This window comes from Pholcus phalangioides, unplaced genomic scaffold (genome assembly GCF_987345545.1).
Source record: "Pholcus phalangioides strain wild (caught in Gottingen) unplaced genomic scaffold, Ppha-v1.0 ptg000017l_1, whole genome shotgun sequence".
NCBI lineage: Eukaryota > Metazoa > Arthropoda > Arachnida > Araneae > Pholcidae > Pholcus > Pholcus phalangioides.
This window is the reverse complement of record NW_028301610.1, coordinates 36,138,970-36,164,555: the sequence shown is the minus strand read 5'-3', so window position 1 is coordinate 36,164,555 and position 25,586 is coordinate 36,138,970. Positions and strand designations below refer to the sequence as shown.

The 25,586-nt window shown below is 34.8% G+C and overlaps 1 protein-coding gene across 6 annotated transcripts in view; it reads right to left on the bottom strand.

Annotated features, from left to right (window-relative positions):
- LOC149072965 (RAC serine/threonine-protein kinase-like) overlaps nt 1-25,586 on the bottom strand; it is a 75,456-nt gene that overhangs the window by 28,103 nt on the left and 21,767 nt on the right. For 4 of the 6 annotated variants that reach the window (XR_016194492.1, XM_089247049.1, XM_089247047.1 and 1 more), the window contains exons 3-7: nt 20,669-20,791; nt 17,630-17,741; nt 13,753-13,894; nt 11,069-11,200; nt 3,236-3,301 (exon numbers count right to left, since the gene is read on the bottom strand). Coding sequence is in view for 5 of the 6 variants with exons in the window: in XM_089247049.1 (XP_089103175.1) it covers nt 3,236-3,301; nt 11,069-11,200; nt 13,753-13,894; nt 17,630-17,741; nt 20,669-20,791 (575 nt within the window). In the remaining variant the exon portion in view is untranslated. The remainder of the gene's footprint in view (nt 1-3,235; nt 3,302-11,068; nt 11,201-13,752; nt 13,895-17,629; nt 17,742-20,668; nt 20,792-25,586) is intronic. The other 2 variants (XM_089247051.1, XM_089247052.1) reach the window with 1 other exon arrangement.

Here is a 25,586-nt window from a genome sequence, read left to right as displayed (position 1 = left end):
CGTAAAATACATTACAATGCCAAACATACGTAGGAGATTGTATAAAAAAATTAAGTAAAATAGAATGCATTAAATCACGAAGAAAATATATAATAAAAGAATACTACACACTCTAAAAAAAGTACTGAGCTACAAAGTACAATTTATACTTATTAAAACTAGCTAACTATATCTGTTCACTAACCTAAAACAATAGGACCTAAAATGAAAAAAAACAGAAAATTACGGGGAATACCCGGGAAAACGTTCGCTAATCCCAAATGCCCAAAATCACTAATGCCCAAAAACTCACGAAAATATATCAAAAAACGAGGAAAGAACACAAAAATGGCACAAAAAATTGATTATCGACAAAAAGAAAAGGTCACAATCCTGGCGAAAGTACACTGAAAATGAATGACAGAAAAAATTTAAATTGACCGAAAATTTAAAAAATTCAGAGCAAAAAAAAAAAAAAACCACTTATCTCGCAAATCCAAAGATGAGCTAGAAAAAAAAGAAAACACCACAGAATATATGACCCAAAAATAAAAAAAAATCTAAGTAAAACACATGAGAACGAAGAAAAACACACAAAGAAAGACACAAAATGATGCACCGACGTGACGGATAATCCTTCGGTTGAATGTAATGGTTACATTTTCCTTTTTAACTTGAACCCACTTCTGTTCGGTATGTAAAGATGAGCAAGTTCATAAATATGTATTTTGTTCCTATTTGTTTTAATCATTTGCCCAGTCATTTTTCTCATATAGAAATGCAGTTCTTTCATGGTTGAAGTTTGAGAAAAAGAGGGTGAATGTTTTTTTTTTAATTAAATACGTATGAAATTATCTAATAAATCAATTATAGCAATTAACATTGATTTGCAATGTAAATGAAAAAATTTGATAACTTGTTTAATGCAGCTTGACCTTACAGGTTTTTATGGCATTAAAAGTCTAAATGAAAAGATTCACATTGAAGAATTTACATAACAAACTATAAAAACTACAAAAAATTCCAAATTGTTTCAACAAGAATAGTAGTCTATCCTTGTTGAAACAATTTGAAATTTGACTTTTTCAATTAATTAAATGGGCTGGAAAATTCAGGACACTTTTGATTTTCAAAAATTAACCACTTCACGATCAAGGACGTAATATTGTGTCCAAACACCAATGGAATAAACTCATAGAAGTCTATCTGTTTTCTTTCTTATCTCCTCACCTCCACAAAACTTTGTTGCAACCCTACAAAAAAAAAAGTAGTTCTTTTCATCTCCATGATGAGGAGGAAAACTATTCTAAGGTTAAATAGGTTGTACTATATACATGTACATAACAGGGGAAAGAAAACAGGTAGGTGAGGGTGAAAGAGAAATGTACTTCATATCTGTTATCTGTACATATTACAGATAAGAGAGAGTATAGTAATACCATTTTCCTTTGTTTTTTTTCTTACTTTTCTACTTTTTTTCCCTTTCCTTTTTCTAACATGTCATTATGTTACAGCAAGGTTATCAAACCTTTTATCATATTTATTGCTGATTTGTCAAACAGAGATCATCCAAATTTCTTGCCAATTGCTTGTGAGCGAAGCGGTTAAATAAACAAAATATTTAAAAAACAGTAGAACCTTGATTATCCAAACACATTGGGACTGAAAAGTGTTCAAAAAAGAGAAAAGTTTGGAAAATCAATTTTGAAACTAATTCGATAACGCAAGGGGAAAAAAATTGAAATCCAGCAACAAATGATAACGCCCTCCCCCAGCAAAACAGTGATAAGAACTGTTTTGTTGTCAAGAAGGTGCACTCCTCCCGCTCATTAAGGAGCACTCATAGAATTAAGATTAATTCGTCAGATAAAAGAAAAAAAGATGGCAGCTAAATCTGCTCCCATTCACGCGTTTGTTTGCTTGCCAATTGTTTATAACTACATAAACTGCAACCAGATTCACCCATTCTTATATCTATAGCTCACAGGTACAACATGTACAATTGCTTGGAAGTGGATTATTGTACAATAGAAGGAAACTATCGAGTTGGGAGATAAGATGATTCTCAAGTTCCAAGAAAATACTAATTGTTGAGCATCATTGACCATACAGAAACTGAAAATGAGTTTGGTTGTAAAGGTGTTCGGTTGACCAAGTTGTTTGGAAAAATTGATGTTTGGATATACAAGGTTCTACTGTGGTACATAATTGGATTCCACTCCGCACATTGGCAAAATTTGATTAATTTCACTCATTATATTTAAATCATAACTCTAAAGAATGAGAATTTGTTCATTAAACATCCCATTCATTTTATGCCTGTCCAAGATTCAACAGGGGCTGTATTTTCGATTAACTTGTAAAATTAGATCCACATATTCAGTGTTTAGCAGAGGTGCACTTACAGGGGAAAGGGCTAAGTGGAATATAGCCCACAGTGGCAAGTTCAGATTTGGACAATTGGTAGTTATCAAAATCTGACTAAAACTGGAGGGCGGCAGAAAAAGTTGTATACCCCATAAGTGGAAAAACCATAAATCTGCCCAATGACACCAGGCAGAGGAGTATTTACAGGGGGAAGATTAAGAGAAGCGTAGCTTATAGTAGCAAGTTCAAATAGGCAGCAAATTTTGGGAATAGGCATTTAAGAAAATAAGACTTGAATGGAAGAAGGCTAACAAATTTTTTTTACAGCCAACATGTGACAAAACCATGAATCTATGGTATCAAGTTAATGATAATGAAGAAGCATATATGGTTTCCACTCACGAATGAGCACCTTCATAAGTTTCATTAGCCCTAGTTCCTGTCATTTATTGAATTCAGTTATGTATGAAATGGCAAAACAATCTAAAATTAAGCAATTTTTTTAACCACAACTGCCACTGATAAAAATAACTTGAACCATAAAGTTTTATCAGTCATTTTCTATATAAGGAAGGTAATTAGACCAGATCCTTGTTTATAGCTGATTCTAAATGACTCATTCTTTTCATATCTTTCACCAAGAGGTTGGTGTACTAACCGCTTGGTGAGGGGACCTCCTGTAGTAGCAATGATTTATGAAGTAATCCCAGCACAGTTTCTGTTGTACCTCTGTGTCCATAAACATGTACCACTGACAAACTACAGCAACTGAATGAAGTAAAATACTATATGTTCCAAAGCAGAAAAAAAAGACAGACAAAATTAGACACATGAATAAAAAAAGTGCAATAGCAGAAAACTTCATTTATATGCCCTTCATATCACTTACTATTAGAAAAGGATGTTTCGTATTTCTAAGCACTCTATTCTCTGTTAACGTATGTGCAACTTCATCCTAAATAACAGTATACACTCATGTTGAGTATTTTAAACATCAAACACAAAATATATTAAAAATTCAAGTCATTTACTAAAATTACAAATTAACGGCTGTATTTATAGACATGGTTTAACTGCAATCACAGGTTAAAGGATTAGAAATCAAAAGGGATTGGTAAAATTTGGGATTTTAACCAATCCGTGCTGATAGCTAACTCTTTAACCTGCGATTGCAGTTAAACTCTATCTGTGAATACGACCGTTAGTCACATCATGATAACCGCCTCTTATTTTTAGAATGTGTGTAGCCAATGAAATAAGGCAAGAGTCATAAACTGGTTTGGTACAAATTTAAGATAGGAAGTGAGCATTCTAAAAATGTATTAGTCATTACTGTCACAGGTTGAACAAGTTATTTCTTAGATTAAAAAAAAAATACCAATAGTCAATTTCCCAGCTAAGTATCACAGTGTATCTGATACTGGCAGATTATGAAATATTTACACATGCTGGTATCATTCACGTTTCAAGTATACTGTAACTAGACAAATAGTACCATCGCAATAAACTGCTGAAATTAAGACGATACAGCACTAAGTACTGCTTATGCAAAAGATAATGTTGGTTGAGGAGGTGTGCGAGAGCTAACCAAAATCCTACAGTTGAGCGATTCCTTTTTTTGGCCATTTCACATATACAGGTAGTCTGCTTGGTCCATTAGAAAGTGATACATCTCATGTTGATACCATCATGTTTTTACCCATTCCAGAAACCCTTGAAGCGAATGGTCAATATGATCCACCCGACTGGCTTTGGCACACTTATTATCTTGATAATAAAATTCCTCTCAAAGTCTACCAGTGTGTTAATCAATTCCTCGTAATAACTCGTGCAGCTGTCACTATAGGAAGGGTGCCAAATCAAGGGTAAGAATTTCGAAAAACACAAAAAAGTTTTGTCTGTAAAATTCAAACTATGAATGCATTGGATAGAATAATTTTCAGAAGAAACTAATTTTTATGTGAATTAAATCTAGTTAGAAAAGAGCATGCAGATAAACATTAAATATGTGTCTTTTTAAAAAGCCAGTCAGCCACCTTGTTGGACATTTTGCCTGTTGTGGCTTTGTATTTGTATAAAAAGAAGTGATCCAGGGTAAAAATTTTACTGAATTGCCTGTACTTCACCATATTACAGTCGAACACTGATTTAACTCTATAAAGTCCAAAATGGCTGAAGATGACCTAGATAGGGAGCATGGGTATGTTTCTGATTTGTGAAAGATGAAGAAGAAAATGAAAGATCACATTAGAGGCGAAGACCTGAAACAAGTTTGTCTCATAGAAAAGTGAAGAGAAAAAAGGTAAAAATAAAAAAGATTAGTCAAAACTTGGACGAGTCTATTTTGAGGGGAAAAAACCGGCTGTAAGAGAGTTAATGAATTTGAAAAAACTGACAATTTTATTTGTTGTCCATTGAGGAAATAGTTAAATCTGTGTCAAACTGATCAGGAGCATAAATACACTCAAAAAAAATTTTAAAAGCTGCTTTCTTGTGGGTTGCTGTTACTTACTTCTGAATAGTCACGAGCCATGAAAAAATTGCTTTATAGAAGTTTGTTAGGTATGTCTAACATTTTTATCAAATTCTGTCAAAATTTTAATTTTTTCGCTAACCAAAAAACACTTTCTCTTGAACTGACCCACCATTCTTTGCTTGTCAAGACAGAGCCCGAACTTGAAGTAACTTTAAGTAATTTTTTTTATCAAAATTGAAACATGCGGATAACGCAATGTTTTATAGCATTGGTGTACACTAGTTTCTGAAACTTTTTGTTCCATTGGCCCCTTCAGAAATTGTTTTTCTCTCATCCCCCCCCCCCCCACATAAGCAAAACCTATAGAATCCTATGTTAAACCAGGTTTTATTGCCCCCACTGGACCATTCCATCACCAACCGGGACGATATTGCCCATTTTGGGAAACACTGGTGTACACCAATTGGCTACTGAAATCTTCCCACACACACTCTAAATCAGGTGTTGCAACGCAAGAAGGTTGCATTCCCGGTTCAATTAATTATTTTATGTATTGCAATATTGCACCACAGATGACAAGAATGAATTAACGCATTTTTTGTTTTAAAACATTTATTTTAACATTCCGAGATCAGATCGCTCACAAATAATATTTCATTCAAACTTGGTTATAAATATTAGATTTTTTGTTAAAGTTCTTTTAGCAACAGTTTTTAGAAAAAGTTTCGGTCTCACCAATTACATTGCATCGGACCACCATCACAAGAGTCATATGATTCAATTAAGAGGTACGTCCCAACCATCACTCGATGATGTCACCGCGGCATCAGGAAACGGGCGGCCAATGGCATCTCCAAGGAACTTCTGTACCAGTAGAATCGATGTGTTCCAATTCGATCAGTAATGTAGCAGCCATATGAAGAAATCTGATGACCACCATTAGCACATGATGTTGGTAGAGGCGATCGGCAACCAGGCGGAGCCGTGCCTAAGTCCGCTACTCAATCAATGGTTCATGATGATGCAAGAGAGCATGTTCGGCGTGCACCTGACTGGGCGAAACGCCTTAGTTAGAGCAGTTCAGCGCATTTGTGACTAGATGCATTTGCATCGTTTCCAACATACTGCCGCTATTTAAAGGGCCATTCCCATCATCCCCTGCTTCACCATCGAATCAGGATGCGCGATCTTCTGCTGTAGAAAGGCAAGTGCTATTTACATAACTATTCAGAATAAAAATACAATTATGACATTAAATCTGGCAATACAGATATGTAAACAATGGCAGCTTTTCGACGAAAATCTACAGCGGACCAGTTCTCGGAGGTGAATTAAAAGTAAAGATTTCAAAATGACTAGATCTAGGACTATTCCACAGGGGGGGGGGGGCCCAAGGTAATGTTGCAGTGTCTTCAACCTTTTTCTAGTCACGAGCACTGCCTTTACCCATCACAAAAAGAACACCCTTACGGAAAATTTGACATACCAATGCATGAAATCAGGATGATTTCAATCCTCAACTGCAATTTGTACAAATTGTTTAATTGGAACATTGATCAAGTGTTCGCAAGCACCAAATCGGACATGAGCATTGAGCACCATGGTGCTCACGAGCAATGGGTTGAAGATGCCTGCTCTAGATGGATTTATTATCTGCTTTGCTCAATAAGGAACAGATTTGAGCATGGGAGAAATAGGTATGGCGTGATTGGCCGCTATGAGTGACAAAGATAGTAATATATCATAACACGGTGGCTCTATAAAGCTCTTTGTTAAAATTATATTGTCATACAGCTTTGCTGATAAACTCATTTAGGATAGTTGGTTAACTGTCAGACTTTGACTATAAGGGGACTCTGGTTCGGATCTACCTCTGTGGGGGGGGGGGGGGAGAGTTATCTCCTCCATCATTAACTCTTTTAAATTTTTTTTGCTGATCTTTAAAAGTGTTCAAATATATAAATAACAATAAATAGGAAACAGGCATATACGACAAAAGAAGAGACTTCAACTTTTTATTTAACTGTATAAGCCACTGTTACTCAAATAAACATTAAAATATTCAGGAAACACTCACTTCACAAATATGTAGATTCCGCTCATATGTAATAATAAGCATGAATTCACTACAGCACTTCTCAACCTTTCCAAAGCTACATCTGGCAACAGCACACACACCGCCTTCTTCAATGGCACACATCTCCACTACATTTAAAACACCACAACTGTATCTCTCTTAAGGTATGTTCGGTGAATTTGTTTACTACTTTTTGGTCTGTAATTTTGTATATATTTTTCATAGATTTTTGATTTTTTAATATTTTTTCTCATGCTACATTTTACTTATAACCTGAAGTTTTGTATATTTTCAAATATTGTATTTCTTCAAAATATTTTTTCCTCATTTTTCATTCCACTTTATTCTTTCCTCCAACATGTTTTTGAGAAGGCAGGCATAGGAGAACATGGGTTAGTGTTTTTAGTGAAATCAGACATAGCCACCCATCATAAACGCCTACTTTTTTGAACCATGCATGGAGTTCCCTCTGATGATGACCCACTGCATAGGTTCTATTTCACTCTTACATAAATTCCAACTTGTGTTTTTTTTTTCTTTAAAAATTATTTTTTGTGTATATACATATACAAAGGGTGACCAGATGAGGTGCTTGCAAAACCGGGACAAATCCCAGAAATCATTGTCAAAAACCAGGACATTTTCAAAACTCTCATTAGGTGTGGTCATTACAGAGTAAAATTGCAAACTAACAATGTATTACAAAAATATTATCACAATACTTCTACACACAGATGCAAAAACAAGTAAAACATCAGGATATAGGAGCCACGTTTGTCAGACGTCCCATTTCGTATATACGTGATTGAAGGCGTAATGTTTATGCTTCTATGTACAGTCGATCCTCAGTTTATGAACTTACTAATTTGTTCCGGATGTCCGTTCGTAAACAAAATTATTTAGAAACAAAAATAGTTTATTTCCTCATAGAATGTAAAATTGATTAATTCGTTCCAAGAACTAAGAATATTTTTATTGTGAACTTTAACAGCTGTGCTTTATGATCAAGTGTGTAATGCAAAACCGATTGAAATCATTACACTAATACTGCAAATGCTTTTCACTAGAAGTAATCTCAACTTTACAAGATAACGGGCTCATATGCCATATCAGAACAAAGGCCACGTTATTTTTGTTTTCTTTAATGAATCGCTACAATGTCAGTGTCAAAACACTCAAAATTTCTGCCTGCACATTTCTGCAATCTGGCACAATTCCTTTAAAATTCAATTTATTTTTCATTTCATTCATTTCTAAATAGAGCTACAATGGACAAAAAATACAGAGCAGGTTTAATATTCATCAAACCACCTCCATTCAAGCCACAATATTGCACATGTAAGAACAGCGTTAAATGCAAGAAAATGGTTTTCCGCATTTAACGCTGTTCTTTCATGAATTTCGTGTCTGTTTTTTGAATTCAAATATTTCTGTGAATATTGCACTTAGAAACATGGAATTCTTTTTTGTTGGCATCAAGAGAAACAGGGCAACAACTTTCTAATTGGAATTTAGAGCACGGCAGACCGTATAAATTTTTAATTTTTATTTTGTTACACACTGTATTTTCACTCTCACAACTGGTAGAGGGTAATTTTTGAACACCTATTGAGCATTTCTTAAACTAGAATCATACCTCTACAACAGATGGTTGATGAGATAAAAGCTGTGCTAGCACTTACAGGACACCCTGTGTATATATACATGATGAAGATGATTTTTTGAAACGTATATAGCTCAGCGCAAAACAAAATCAATAACATACAGGGTGTTAAAAAAAAAATCACCCTATTTGAAATGCATATATTACGAAAAATATTGAACTTAAGATTAATTTTATACAGGGTGGGCAAAAAGTCTGTAGAAACTAAAAATTCATAAAAACCAGAAAAATAACCAAAATAAAAAATGGTTTACAGGGTTAGCATCGCTAGATCACTGGAATTTTTTAAGATGAGAAAAACCAGACGATAGGTGGCACTGATGTACACATGTCAAAGAAAAGATATGCAAATAATGAACAGAATGCCTCCAAATTGGTTACTACAGCAGTATGTGTTCCACATGACCACCACCACAGGGGATAACACATTGCAGGAGAGTCACAAATCCAGCAATGGCAGCGTGCAGCAGGTCCACATACATGGCTTACAACGGTGAACTGATTGTGGATTAGGAGAGCAAGTTCTTATAACCATCTCATTAGCATATTTCCACTGAAGTCTCTCATACCAGTGTCACCTATCAGCTGTTTCGAGTTATTTTTTTTCCTGTCTTAAAAAAATTCCTGTGACCTAGCAATGCTAACCCTGCAAACCATTTTTTATTTCAGTTATTTTCCCGGTTTTTATTCATTTTTAAAGTTTCTGCAGACTTTTTGTCCACCCTGTATTACATGGCTAATCATGAAGTTTTTTCACAAACCAAATTAAAGGTGCTCAATATCTCCACCTTGGGATGCATGGCATATGTCTATACGGTAGTCAAATTCGTCCTTAACTTTTGTGAGCGTTTTTGCATCCACTGCGAGTGGATTTCTGAAGACTACATGTGAAACTGTCGGATGCACTCCACATTTTCATCTGACATGTGGGGGCGGCCAGGAGACTTTCCTTTAGACAGACAACCTGTGTCTTGGAATTGTTTATACCATCGCCTAATGCTCTTGAGCAGTAGGAAGTTCAACACCAGGGTATTGTCAACGAAAAGCATGATGAATAATTGTTACGGCATCACACTTTGCGAAGCTTAGAACACAAAACAATTTCTGTTGTGCAGTCATCATCTTGACAAACACTGAAGTGGCAGCCGAAGGAAGAGTATTAGCACTACCTGTCAGCAACTACGTGAAACTCAAGATTTCCCTCTTTCTACCTGTACATTATTCAATCAAAACAAATTAAAAGCTGAATAGTTATAATTTTTTTAAATCGGATAATTCTTTTTGAAACACCCTGTATATATAAGCATGATAATATATATATATAAGTAAAGGATCTTACAATACTCTTTGCTGATTCATAAAATATAATTAAATAATAAATCTATTAAAAATTGAATGCTATAAAAATGTGAAAAAATTAACCTATTAAACTGCATAGCAGAAATCACTAAACTCCCCCCCCCCCTTAAAAAAATAAAAATAATGTTACCTTTTTTATGACATAGGCTTTCTTCTGATTTTCAGCAGGTGCAAATTAAAGAGCATAGCAAAAAGTGTTCCATTGAGGAATCAGCCTCACAAAACTGTGCTCAGATGGCAAAATGTCAAAAGTCACTTTTCTAAAAAATTTGGGTTGTTCACATTCTCGTTCGTCAAAATTTTGGAAGGTGGGAAAATTTCATCTTACTCTCTCAGTTCATGAGGAAACAATGGAAGCAAATGAGTCAAAAAGCCACAGTTATCACATTTTGGCAAAATATTGTTCACAAATTTTCTATCATGAAATTTTAAAAAGTGACAGAACATTTTGCCATCTCAGCACAGAAAATATCTGGGCTTGTAATTGTTAAAACAAAAAGACTTTTAAGGTGGTGAGAGGATTAAGATAATGTTTTAAAAAATGTATCCAAACAATTCCACTGAACCTTTCCTGAATGTCCTTGATGTGACAATATATAGATAGATTAAAATACTTAACCTGTGTAACACCTTAAAAAGTCCACAAGGAAAACTTAAATCTAAGTGTGGAGTTGGGAGATGAAAAAAATAACTCCGCAGAGGTGGATTTGAAATAAAGACCACAGGGACAGACACGAATAAAGTTCATAGTTTGAAACTAAACCAATAAACCAAGTAAGCTAAACTGGTTGAGAGATTGTGCTCTAAATTTGAAAAAAAAAACAATGTACCACAATTTTTTAGTGTATAACCCACAGATCTTAATTTATAATTTCATTTGCCAATAACATAATAGTAAGTAATAGTTGATCATAGTTTTTTTAAGAAAAATGCTTTTCTATCTGCATCTGTAAAATGTTGAAAATTTGCAATGAATTTTTTTTTAATATTTATTTTTACTCAAACTTTTAACAAGAGAAAAAAAAACTGCAGATAATGCACAGCAGTATACAGTCCGCACTAAAAAATACTGATGTTTGTTCAACGTATAATATGTGACTGAGGGAATATAATAATGAATTTTAACAAAAAAATCTTATTTTTCTACCTTTGCTATAATAACTTCTTTTTTCAGCACTTTGATAGCATACAATTGTCCTGTTCCTTTTTCCCTGCATAAAATCACCTTTCCAAATGTGCCTTTTCCCAAAACTTTCAAAAACTCAAAATTGTCTAAAGTCTGAAAAAAAAACCCAGCAAAAATTAATGCAATTTTAATATAGAAGATTCATAACATATTTCACTAACATGCAAAAGCTCATCAAATTTTATTATTCTCAATGGTGTCTTTGTTCCTGTACCACAGTCAAACTTCATTAATGGGAAACCAAAAGGAACAAAATAAACTATTTCGCATTAACTGAACTTTTAAAAACAATAATAAACCAAAATGTATATAAAAATACAGTTATTCCTCAGTTTTCGTCGACATCAGTTGATTTTTTTCATAAAAAATGTGTCTTGGTTTTCGCCAGTTGCCTCAGATTTTGTCGGCATGCTCGCGTGACTTTGTTGCTAATTTTCATTTTCCTGTTCAGTGTGCCATTGTTTCTCGTTGTCTGAACATCACCCTGCGCATCTAGCGAAACAATGCCATGGGACTAAGAAAGTTTCCAGCAGCCCTTCAAAGAAGCAGGCTGCAACTTGTTTAATGACAATGTTTTGCCCCATTTTAGACAAATCTGAAATAGGCGGCAGAAACAGACAGACCTCGTGTGTCATGGGTCCACTGACTCTGAAGCTGGTCCTAGTGCCAAAAGACCGAGAAGGAAAGTGATCCCAGATAGGGCTGTGATACCTTAGGTCCTTATGGGAGGGGAATTTCCCTTCCAAACAATATCTGCACCCCTTCTCCCTGTCTTCTATAAGCCAAGAAGTCTTCAGAAAGGTATAAGAATGTAAATGCAGAGCTAAATGTTCATTTATATATTCTATACACGTGTCTTTTATATTCATTTTATATTAATTTCTTATTGATTTTTTAATATTAAACACTATATTTATTCTCTATAAAATGTGTTTTTGGAATGTCTAGAACAAATTAATTGGATTTACATTGATTCATATGGAAATAACTATCTCGGTTTGCGTGTTTATAACTATCTCAGCAATTGTTTTTTAATGGATTATCGATGAAAACTGAGGTATCACTGTATGTATAGTCGGACTCGCTTATAACACGGATATTATGAATTTTCACATATAACTAATTTCTTTCATTTCCTATGACTTTTATATTGCTTATCAAACCAGTACGGATATAACAAAGTTCACATATAATGAATATTTTAGCTGTATATTTTCAGAGTTCCTTATAAGCGGGTCTGATTGTTTCTGACCCCAATTAATTAATTTACCCCTAGGATACAAGAATAGTCAGAGAAAAGCTGAAGCTGCTCTCAAAATGGCTGCGTAATTTATTTTTTATTTTTCTCGGTTGTCTTTTGTGAAAGATGTCACTCAAACTCATATGTTGCAAATACAGTGATACCTCCGATAACAAAGATCATTTGTTCTGGAATCACCTTCGTTAGCCAAAAACTTTGTTAGCAGAGGTATCTCTGCACAGTGATATCTATCTAGGAGATGGACACTGTACGAGACAGAAACCAGTCTTCGTTGGAATCAAAAATAGTTCCTTCATTGTGATTAATACTTTTATGTATTGTATTTGCTTGTATTTGTATGTATGTGCACCTTTATAAAATGGAAACCTGCCTAAAATGGAATATTATTTAAGTCGTTTGACATTTCATTTTGTACAGGTTTCATTATATAATACAGCAGTTCTCAACTTTTATCGACTCCCAGAGTCGTTATTATTATTAATTTTGATGGCAAAGCCATCATAGGCTCCTCTCTATCAAATTTACTGATTTATTTTATTTTCTTCAAGTGGCTGCAGAACCCTTGGGAAGTGCACATGGAGAGCACCCAAGGGCTCTACAGAGCACCAGTTGAGAACTGCTGGCATAATATAATTGAAAAAAAAAAGGTGTGATGCAGAGAATCTGGGTTTGAACCCACAATCACCAACAAAATAGTGATTGGGTGCAAGCACTCTACCACTACTCAAATAATGTACAATCATCCCATATAGTACAAGCAAACTTGTTAAAGAGAAGTAATAAAAAAGAAACAATATTTTTGTGTATGCCATCTATAAGTCACTTTAAGAACTTCATATTAAAAAATTTCTTTGAAAAAAAATTTGGATCATCTCAGATGATGGAGAACAAATACGCTCATCATCCTTGGATAATGGGAGCACGTTGAGGGTTAATCAATCAATTAAAAAAAAATTCTTTTTAAATGGGTATTTTCACACACAATAAACACAAATCAATCAAAAAAATTTTTTTTTTAATAGCCAGTTTTGACTCAGCTTAAATTGATGGATACACAAAATTGTCACAAAATCAGAAACTTGAAAACAATTTCAAAAGTTTTGAGACATTGGACTTCCATACAATCATAAAGGAGACATGGGATGATGTTGGCAGCGATTTTTGGAGAAGATATATCAAAATTATATCAGCAAGTAAGAAACCATATGAACAATGTCATCTTGTACATAGGAGCGTCTTTGGGCACAGAAGTGTTAGTATACCTCTTGAAGTTGATAAATATTAGCCCTGCACTATTTTTTTTTTACACATGAACATTGATTTGATTTACAAAAGAAATTTCATAAAAAATAACAGAGTTCAGGAAAAATGTAAAATGACATACGATTCTTTTTCCTTTGGAGGATGACAACTTAGTAGTAAACTTGAATTTCCAATCATCCTCTTCAGTCATCTCTACATCTTGGTCTTGCTCATCTTCTTGCAACTTATCTGCAACCAACTGAATTGCTTCCATCCATTCAGCTCTTCGAAAATAAATTATGTATATTTTAGTTTATATACCAAGTTATAAAAGTTTTATCAGTATTTTATAAAATTTATTTGTATTAGGTGCTTACAATAAAAAAAAATCAGAATGGGTTTCTGTTATACACTTGAACAAGATGAAGAAAGTTGCAAAAAGAAATTTTCATTGTTCAAAATGAAAACTTCTCATTTTCAAATAGAAAGCAGTTCTGGCATTAACTTTCTTTACCAGGTGTGCATCCAAGGTATTGTGTCGGCAGGGGAAATTTATTGTGTAGGTTCATTGGATCCTACCATATTTTACAGGAGATACCAATTTTTCCATATATTATTCTGCTCTTGGGTGGGGCAATCACCCTTCTCTGGATCTGCACCTGTTCCCTACAGTGATTTACTTTGGTCAAACATGCATGTAGCACACTATGCTCTTTTGAAAATATTGCAAAGTCACCTCAACTTCATATTTTTATTTTTTGGTAAAAATAAAAAAAAATAAAAAAATAAAATTTTATATATATATACACACACACTCATTGCCATAAAAATTTGCGCACCTAGAAGAAGTCATCAAAATGAAATGAAATTTTACACATGTAAGTACTACGTTGATATAAGTAAGTGATTAGAAAATCCAAGAAAAAGGATAATTTATTGCAGAAAAAAGTACAGATGAACAGAAGTTTTAGTACTCTGTTGGACCCCCTCTAGCGGGAATGCACGATGCGATACGAGCGGGCATTGAGGCATACAAGTTTCGTATGATGTCCTGAGACATCTCGTTCCACAGTTGCTGAAATGCGCCTCTAGTTCGACCAACCTCGTAGGGTGTCCAACTTGCCGTCCCAAATGATCCCAGATATGCTCGATTGATGACAAATCTGGGGATAGAGCAGGCGAAGGAAGGGTGGTAATGTGGCGGAGGCAGTCTTGTGACATCCTTGCTGTGTGTGGCCTAGCATTGTCCTGTTGAAAAATGGCTCCTGGGAGCCCTGCCATGAGTGGCAACACATGTGGATGAAGGATGTTATGGACGTACTGCTGGGCTGTCATTGTGCCATGGATCAATATTAGGGGTGACCGTGTATCGTAAGCAATGGCACCCCATACCATGACACCAGCTGTGGGAGCGGTGTGTCGCTGTAAAGCGAACGCAGGATTGAAGCGTTCACCACAGGGTCTCCACACATGAACACGATTGTCATCACTGCTCAAGTTAAATCTCGATTCGTCGCTGAAGACGACCTGGTTCCATTCCGTTGCAGTCCAATCCCGTCGTGCTCGACACCACTCCAAACAGAGGCGTTGGTGGGTGGGTGTCATTGGCAGCACACGTAATGGGCGCCGCGATACCAGATGTCCTTCAGCCAGGCACCTTGCGATGGTTCGGGAAGACACAGGGACCTGTAGTGAAGCTGCTGCCTGTGTCTGGATAGCGGCCAATGAGGCAGTTGGCTCTACGCGTGCGTTTCGGATGATGTGACGGTCTTCTCGACGACTGGTCTGTCGAGGGCGTCCTGAACCTGGTTGCCGTGTAAATGACGTCTCTTCTGTCCACTGGTCCCAACACCTCCTCACAGTAAAATCAGAACGGCCTAGTTGACGAGCTACTTGCCGAGCTGACCACCCAGCTTCCATCATCCCGATGATTCTTCCCCTATCGAATTTTGACAACTGCTCATATGGTCTTTGACGGCGGCGTAACGGCATGTCTACCTCAGCATTTCCTTTGCAAACGATTAAATACACTCCAGCAAGCTCTGCTTACCTGTTTTATACTCCAAGGAGAACAAAGTTCAACGCCCTCTAGGTGACTAACGTGGGACGAGTCCTTGATTCGAATCATATCGGATGGTTAAGTATGTACGGGGTGATTATAAAAAAAACTATCCCGACATATGGGGCCCCTAACTATCATACCATTCACAGAAACTGAATGAAATTTTGGCATAAGGTATTTTGATGTATGCGCTCAAGAATGATATGGAAAACAACAGTGTCACTCTAACAGTTACGGTTACAGTGAGAAAATTTCGAAAATATCAAATGGCAACACCAAGTTTTTTGTATTGGAATGTGATCTCCATACTGAAAAACACTAAATAGCGTTCGAACGGCAACTGTAGCATGAAAATCACCGGGGGTAGATAGGCTAAAAGTGAGGACAACCAATAAGGACAGAGAAGCAGCATAAAATAAAGCATTTTATTGTGTTTCACAAATTTTCCACATCACCTTGTGGAGGACTAATCAGGCTGGGATCTCAGCTGAAGAAAAGGTATAACGAATGAAACGAACATTAATGCTCTGGTGCACGGCAAAGTCCTTTTTACTTTTTCCTTGCCTAGCTCCGGGGATTTTCGTGCTACAGGTGCCATTCCAATGCTATTTAGTGTTTTTGAGTATGGAGATCGCATTCCAATACAAAAAACTTGGTGTTGCCATTTGATATTTTCGAAATTTTCTCACTGTAACCGTAACTGTTAGAGTGACACTGTTGTTTTCCATATCATTCTTGAGCGCATACCTCAAAATACCTTATGCCAAAATTTCATTCAGTTTCTGTGAATGGTATGATAGTTAGGGGCCCCATATGTCGGGATAGTTTTTTTTTATAATCACCCCGTACATATATATAAAATTTTAAATCTTAGGTGGAAAATTGTCAACAGCAGCATAGAATAAATGAACTTGAACTTCAATGCCTTCTGTACAATACCAGTTTTCTACCAGTTTCAGTTTAGAACACCTGTAGGCTGTAGCTCTGTGAGACTATTAATTGTGACATCGCCCAAGACCATCATCCCAGAAGCATAATATTGATTCCTTTCCAGAGCATTCTTGTAGATATGCTATGCTCACATCTATGATGTCTATAATCAGGATAAGGTTGCCAATTGAACAGACTTTCATTGGAGAATATTACATAAGCTCACACACACATTTATTCTTACTTTAACTTCAATGAATTTGACAAAACTAATTGCAAAATTTAAGTGTTGCAAATGTAAAGGCACAGACTGACAAGATATTCTCATTTCCGTACTGGATTGGAGTAACTTGCCAGCTGGTGATCAGCCACTTGATGTTGCTTGCATTCTGTACTTAATGCTAAATATCAGTCATCCAGAGTAGTCATAAAATGTAGGGGGACCTCTCACTGTGTTTTGGGAATAACTTCAGATTCCTTTTTTGAAATGCTGCCCAAAGTCAGGAGTTATACACAGTTCCAAATTTCATCACAACATTGATTCTTCTGATGACTTCTTCCAACTTTCCAATAGTTCAACACGCAAAACCATCAATATGATATCATGGGGACACTATATAAAAATCTAAAAATCGAATTCCTGCTGCTATCCCATGTATTCCCAAATCTCCATCTATTTCCCTAATTTCCATCTATTCAAAATTTATACTTCATGCATCTACTGCGCTCATCTGCCCTGCATACTTCATGACTATTATGCAACCCTGCACACTACCAGAAGAAATTTGCAAGGCCTATCATTGATTTATTTCTTCGTGATGAATGAAAATTGTTACCAGCATGCTAAGTGTAATTTCCTGGCTAGCTATAACTGGTACACACAACTTTGATTAATCCTTTAAATTTTGGAAATGCACATATTACAAAAAAATAAACAACTTCTTTAGTAACTATACAACATATCAATACCAATTACAGAATCAACAAAAATAATTTAAAAAATTAAAGGGAAGAAAATACAAATTACCTTTCTTTTTCAGTTTCAACATGAAATGTTCTTTCTATCACAGTTGTCCATTGCAATCCCCGAATGATGAATGTATATGGTTTAGGTCTGTCTGTTTTCATAAGCTGGCAGCCTGAAAATTATTTTTATGGTGTAAAGGACTATTAAATTACTAAGAGCCTCCGCACACGGCGCAATTTCTTGGGCGAGCGAGCTACACACACACAATTCTTCTTTCCCTCTCCCTCACTTCCCAACTAAATGATTTGGAGGTGACCAATGGTGAGATTGCTTGGCGATTTTTACACATCACGATTACCAAGTGAGTGATTGGTGTTTCAAGTGACGTGAAAAGAAGTGTGATCATAATCAAATCACTCGAATCGGCAGAAGGAAATAGAAGCATTCAACTTGAAATTTGTTCGTTTGGTCAAAAAACATCTGGAGCTTTATAACTATACAATGCCTAGTTACTCCAGGAAAGATGCCATTGAAAAAACCTGCAGTGAAATAGGCAAGGAAATAAATTTATTAGATATGTAGAAATTTTTCATACAATAAACAATACGTGATTCATCCCAGTGTAGCTCTTTTCTGATTTTTTACATATATGAACATAACGAAAACTGGACATTTCACGACATTCAGCCAGCACGGGATGAATTTTTATTAATTTCTTGGCATAATACAGTAGACTTTGCTTTTGATGGGGGTTCGTGAAAAATTCCAAGGGGGGGGGGGCAGGTATGCAAAATTTTTGCTAAAAATTTAAAAATGTGATTTAATTTTTTAATGATTTAATAAATTAATTAGGTTCTGCTTATATAAAAAAAATAAGCTTCATGTGATTATAATTATTACATTTGTTGTATTATGGTCATTATAATAGGGTTTTTATGACCCGAGAATATTTCTGAAAAAAAATTCATTTATACCCTAAAAAAATCTAAGCACTGTGAACAAAATACCTAACAATTTCCTTGTTACATTTTCCCGAAATATTTTTAGAAATTCTAGCCCTTTTATTATATTAATACATTTAAAAATAAATACAGTAAGACCTTGATAAGTGACTACCCTGATAACTTGACGTTTTATTATTCTCAAGTTTTGCATATACTAAATTCAATGGGGAGAAACCTCTAAACCCTGTTTCAGTCAACTAAAGTTTGTACAGCATTATCACCATTAATTTTCAAAATTACCTGTGCATTGGCCATGTCCATGAAGTTTCAAAACATTGCTCAGGCATATTTCAACATTTCTTGGTTCCATTGTTTTTACACATATTAGCATTGGAGCCAGAAGTGGTGTGGATGCTATATACCACTTAATATAATTGTATAACTTCTGCACTGTATCTAGGGATAAGGTTCCAGTATGATATTTACCAATTCTTCTAAATTTCTTTTATCAAGAAATTTTTCTTATATGACAACCACATTACTAGGTTATTGGTATTTGAATGTTGCGATTTAAATGCAATGTTTAAATGAAAATCAATAGGTAATATGAATTCACTATTGTTATTTTATCCACGATTAAAATGAAGCTAATTTAAATTGGCTTACCCTGCTAGAAATTAGTATGATCTGTATATTATTGGTTTTTCTATCTGCTGTGTGTGTGTGTACGTTTTCTAAACAAATCTACAATTTTACACCAATCGCCACCAAACAGGGCCAGACTTGAATGATAGGCTACTGTAAAAAGTTTGGCGATGCTGAGCAAAAGAAATGTTGGAGCGGTTGGGTACAATGTGGTTCGTGGACCTCAACAACTGCTTTTGGAATGTTTACTTTGGTTACAAAACAATGCATTTCAGGCATGTTTAGCCCTTTATATGTCATTCATTCGATAAGTTTTTGTCTAATTTTAGGCTACTCACCCATACATGTTTTGCATTTTGTAATATTAGATTGTGAATTTTTTTTTCACAATATCCCAATGCGGGCATCTAGCTGCTCCTTGGAGAAATTTTATATGGATTTGAGAATTTTATTGACTTATCATGTATCTATTTTTTCCCCACTTGTGTAATATATGATTTATTTTAATTTCCCACCACCAGCCTTTTAATTTATCCCCATCGTATAAATAAATATGCCCCTTGGCGAAATATTGTATTGACTTTTTATATGTCTAGGTTTTTTTATATCATTTTTTAAATAAATAAATTCATGTTTAAATAAATTGTCATTTTTTTTCATTGTTCAAATTTTGATACATGAAGTAATATGAGGAAAAAAAAAACTTACCTCAATGTGATTAGAAGTCTTTCTTCTGGACTAACACATTCTCGCATGTTAGTATTTTGTTTTCTTATAGCTGGTGAAATAATTGCTACCAGCTCATTGTATGTCTCTTTGGACATTCTATAAAAATGCCATAAATTTTGTATTACTTCTTTGCAACTCTCTCGCCACCACAAACAGCCTGCTATATACAGGTTCCTTTCAATGTAGGGATGAAACCAATGCTTTCTCCTTTTTTTTTTCCTTTTTTTTGTAGAAATAAAACATGACGATAGCCTCCTCGTCACTGGAACTTTCCATATTTTAATGCTAAATAGAATATGTGAAAAAATTAATACTTTTATGTAGTGCACAGAATAACGAAGAACAATATCGCAAGGCAGGGAATGGATGGAAGAAGTGGTGGGATAGTAGGAAGAGCACGGGTACAAAGGCGAAAAATTAGAGAATTTGCTTTTGCAAAAAAAAAAATCGGCCCATTGGCAGATGCCAATCATATGAATCGTGTAATCGCCCATATTGTTGGAAATTTTCCATGATCACTCTTGACTCGCTCGCCGAATAATTGCTTCGTGTGCGGAAGCTCTAAAAGTTACATAAAAAACTGAGCATTGCTTTTTTCAGCAATAAATTACAAAAAATAATTACGAATCAGAGTGTTGCTCTCTCTCTCTCTCTCTCTATATATATATATATATATATATATATAACTATTTTATCCTCAATACGTTTTATCTTTTGGAAATATATTAATATAAAAATCATTCAGATTTTATTTTTATTGACTAAAATTAATGAAAATTACCTTTCACAGTGAAATTGTTCAATGGATCATCAAAGCTATGTTCTGGCTTGCTTTTGAATCCAATGAGAGCTCCATTGTCTAATAAGAAAAAATATCGAGGTCTCCAATTTTTGATGTGCTCACCTTGAAAAAATAAGTACATCAAAATATCATTTTTAAAATTCTGCTAGAGAAAAGACTAGAGATGTGACGTGAGAATATTCTCGGAGAATGAGAATATTCAGAGATTATTCTAATGGGTGTAAAAATTGGAGAATATATAATCAAGAGAGTTATTTTTTTTCTTACAAATAATGAAAAAATTTGCTTATTTATATTATGAAACATTTAACCTGAAACATTTAGAAAAATTTTTTTTGGCATAATCACCTCATAATGACAAGTTTTAGTTTGAGAATATCCTCTGTCAGGTGGTGAGAGGTTTTAAAAAAAAGGTTTTTGTTATAAAGATTTTAGAAACCTTTAAAGATTAAAAAATTTCTTTTAAAATTAAATAAATTTTCAGAAATAAGTTCAAAGCAAAAAATAAAACCAAAGTTGATAGACAAAGAGCTGTCTTATGATAACTTTCATTCTAAAGAAGGTAGAGAACTGTGTGTGTGTCATTTTCTTCAATAGACTCTCAATGAACATACACTCAAAATTTTTTTATCACTCATATTTCTTTTGCAAGTTATTCAATTCATAAATGTTTTAATTTTCTTACTTTAAAAGTTTAGTAATGTGGGCTCCTATAACTTCTATTTTTACTTTCTTTTTATTGACAATTCCTTTATGCTGTATGTATTAGGTTTTGAAAGCTCTTGCAGCAATTTCAAAATGCAGCTTCTGTCAAACTCATTCCAATGCACATTCCTTTCACCACATAACAGCACCAATGTTTTCTGCAGAGTTACTATAACATTCGTCTTTCCAGAAAGTCCTATTTTTCTGGGTGTATTTGGGTAGTTTTAAAAGAATTACCTCTCATGGCATACTTTCTGCAGTTGCAAAATAGTGAATAAATCCTGATTCAAGTTCATCTTTGCTTAACCCATTATCTACTGATGGTACTGTAAAAAGTACCAGGTTAGCTAATTTGTCATGTACAAACATGCCAAGGATCCAAGGTTTTTCTCATCATTTGAATTTTACATTACTTTCTCTTTACTATATTCAATTTCAAGCTATTGTGAATAATTAGTTTGAATACCCATTTTGAACAGCTCTGTATCTGAGAATGGGGATATTTTTTGTATTTACTTTAGTTACTTTTTGCAGGAAAATAACAAAATAAAACTTCCCTTTTTCACAAATATAAATATAATCAATTTGCCCTTTCTTGCTACTATATGTATGTTTTAATTATTCATGAACATGTAGCGCACACATATTATATATAAACTGAATAGCCAAAAAAACTGGTACAGGCATGAGTATGCAAATAAAGAGATATGGAACCAATCAGAGTACGGCGTTGCGGTCAGTAACGCCTATATAACACAACAAGTGTCTGGCATAGTTGTTAGATCAGTTACTGCTGCTACAATGGCAGGTTATCGAGATTTAAGTGAGTTTGAACGTGGTGTTATAGTTGGCGCACGAGAGATGGGACATAGCATCTCCGAGGTAGCAATGAAATTTGGATTTTCACGTACGACCATTTCACGAGTGTACCGTGAATATCGGGAATCCAGTAAAAAATTAAATCTACGACATTGCTGCGGCCGGAAAAAGATCATGCAAGAACGGGACCAACGACGACTGACGAAAATCATTAAACGTGACAGACGTGCAACCCTTCCACAAATTGCTGCAGATTTCAATGCATCAACAAGTGTCAGCGTGCGAACCATTCAACGAAACATCATTGATATGGGCTTTTGGAGCGGAATGCCCACTTGTGTACCCTTGATGACTGCACGACACAAAGCTTTACGCCTCGCCCCGACAACACCGACATTGGACTGTTGAGGACTGGAAACACGTTGCCTGGTCTGATGAGTCTCGGTTCCAATTGCTTTGAGCTGATGGACGTGTACGGGTATGGAGACAACCTCATGAATCCATGGACCCTACGTGTCAACAGGGGACTGTTCAAGCTGGTGGAGGCTCTGTGATGGTATAGGGGCGTGTGCAGTTGGCGTGAAATGGGACCCCTGATACGTCTAGATACGACTCTGACAGGTGACAGGTATGTAAGCATCCTGTCTGATCACCTGCACCCATTCATGTCCATTGTGCATTCCGACGGACTTGGACAATTTCAGCAGGACAATGCGACACCCCACACGTCCAGAATTGCTACAAAGTGCCTCCACGAACACTCTTCTGACTTTAGACACTTCCGCTGGCCACATAAATCCCCAGACATGAACATTATTGAACATATCTGGGATGCCTTGCAACGTGCTGTTCAGAAGAGATCTCCACCCCCTCTTACTCCTACGGATTTATGGACAGCCCTGCAGGATTCATGGTGTCAATTACCTCCAGCACTACTTCAGACATTAGTCGAGTCCATGCCACGTCGTGTTGCGGCACTTCTGCGTCTCGCGGGGCCCTACATGATATTAGGCAGGTGTACCAGTTTTTTTGGCTCTTCAGTGTATTATTTTTAATTTTGGAAACCCGCATTATCAAGTAAAAATAAGGTCAAGTTATTTATCATAACTTCAAGAATCTTTTAAAAGATTATTACAGAGAATTTTACATCTATAAAAATAACTAGATAATATTCTCAAGTTATTTAAATAATAGTCAACCTCCTGAGAATATTCACCAAATTTATAAAAAATATGAATTATAATATACATTATTATCAGAGGTGCCACTGTGCTCTAATTTACCTGAGTCCATTGGTAGAATGTGGATCATTTTTGAGTGAAAGTACGTTCCTCTAGAAAACAATTAGAGTATGGTCTTGCTCCCCCCCACCGATCATTCACTGGTGTATCCATGTGAATCAAATGAATAATTCATTTCTTAAAAAATTTTCAATCCAAAGATTCATTGAAAAAAAGGTTAATATACCAGCTTATAACTAGGTTCTTTTACTTTCATTGTCTACTCTAGTAGAGAAAGCTTGCAAAAAACCCCATTAACCCTGGGAATTTAACACATGAAATAAATCTAAAACAAATACAATTAAGATATAATAAACGAATATAGTAAGGCACATTTATATATATTTACTAATAAATCAATCTATAAATTCTCTTCCAACCGATTTTATATTTCAGAAAACCTCAGCTCTTTTAATATTTTCTGATTAAATTTAAAGCAAATGAAGCTGATGCTTATTCATACTTGTGAAGGGATTTCCCGAGGGAATGATTTTCTTTTCCTTCACTGATGGTCCACATCTCGTTTTATATACATGCCACCTCATTGGGCATTTTGCCTGTTGTGGCGTTGTATTTGTATATATGCAGTAGCGTACACAGGATTACTTTTTACTTTAAAAAATAGTGTTATTTCAGCTCAGAAAAAAGGGGGTGCTCCCCAAGGCACAAAAATACAGAGATTTCCTCCAGAAGAAATAATTTTTAAAAAAAAATTTTAAATCAAAAATTTTTTGACAGACTTCTTGTTATTTATAAATTCTCTACAAAATATCAACAAATGAGAGGCTTTTAACATAGAGACATTTTAACACATGGTACTTCAGATTTCAAAAACAATTTTAAAATGAGTATTTTTAAATTTAGGTTGGTAATAACTAATTTTAAAAAAATCACTACAGGAGAGACTTGAAACACTGATTAGAAAGATAATTTTTTTTTTTGTTTTTGCCACTGATGTAAGTCTAAGTTGTGTTTTTGTTCTCTTCAGTTTCAAGAATTTTTGATCATTTGATCATGCTTCTTTTACTAGAATTTACCCATTTCATATTTAAAATGATGTGTTTCTTTTTGAGTTCGCTCTTGATCGTTACCTCAGTTTGATTCAACATACTTTGAGATGACTTCTTTTGCTTGGTCATTCTTAGAATATTTATTTGAAATTCTAAGAAATTTAATAGCGATTAAAAACTTAATTCATTATTAACTTAAATTATAATAATTTAAACTGTAGAAAAATAAATTATTTTTAACTTGAACTGTAGAAATAAAATCTATAGAATACTGATTAAACTATTATAAATTTAATAGAATGATTCTATTTTCACAAAAATATAAATCAGAGTACATCTAGTTTCAGATATTTTGTGACCTTTTTCTCATTTCATTACTTTTCCAGGATTTTGTCACTTTACCATGATCGTCGACACCCTGAATATACCGACGGCTCTTTTGCGCCGCAACTCCTGATGGTGAAGACAGATTCGTCACTGCTGTTTTTTCAGTGCAATAATATGTTCTTTCATGAACTTTTCCATTTTGTTACACGATATACAAATGTTTCGTCAAGTACAGCCAGTCAGGGAAAATTGATGTGATTTAAAAAATAATTAACATAAAGAACGCATAAATCAAAGGAGTCAACTTTTTTCTGTAAAAATATAGCTGGAAACAGTGATTGAAGGTTTTTCTCCGTTGTTCTGCAGATGAGCAACAATGCGCATAGTTTGACCCCCCATTTTATACCTTGTCAGAAGCCTCCTAATGGGAAGGAGGCCTCAAGTTAATTCCATTTGTTTTGGCCCTAAGAAATAAAATTTCATGAAGGACAAATGATGTTATCGAAAAGTCCACTTCTATTGTGATGCAACTTCAAAGTTTCTTAAGGGAAAATTTTGTTTTTGACGCAAGATGGTGCAGAATTGAAGAGTTTCAGCGTTTTTGTAACAAAATGTAACAAACGGCCAGAAATTGTAACAAAATGTAGCAGATGTTGGAAATTGTAACAGCTTGTAGCTGCTGTAGCAGATGTTCTACTCCTGCATCTCTGATCTACCACCCTTTAACTGCCACATATTTTCACACCTGAATATGGG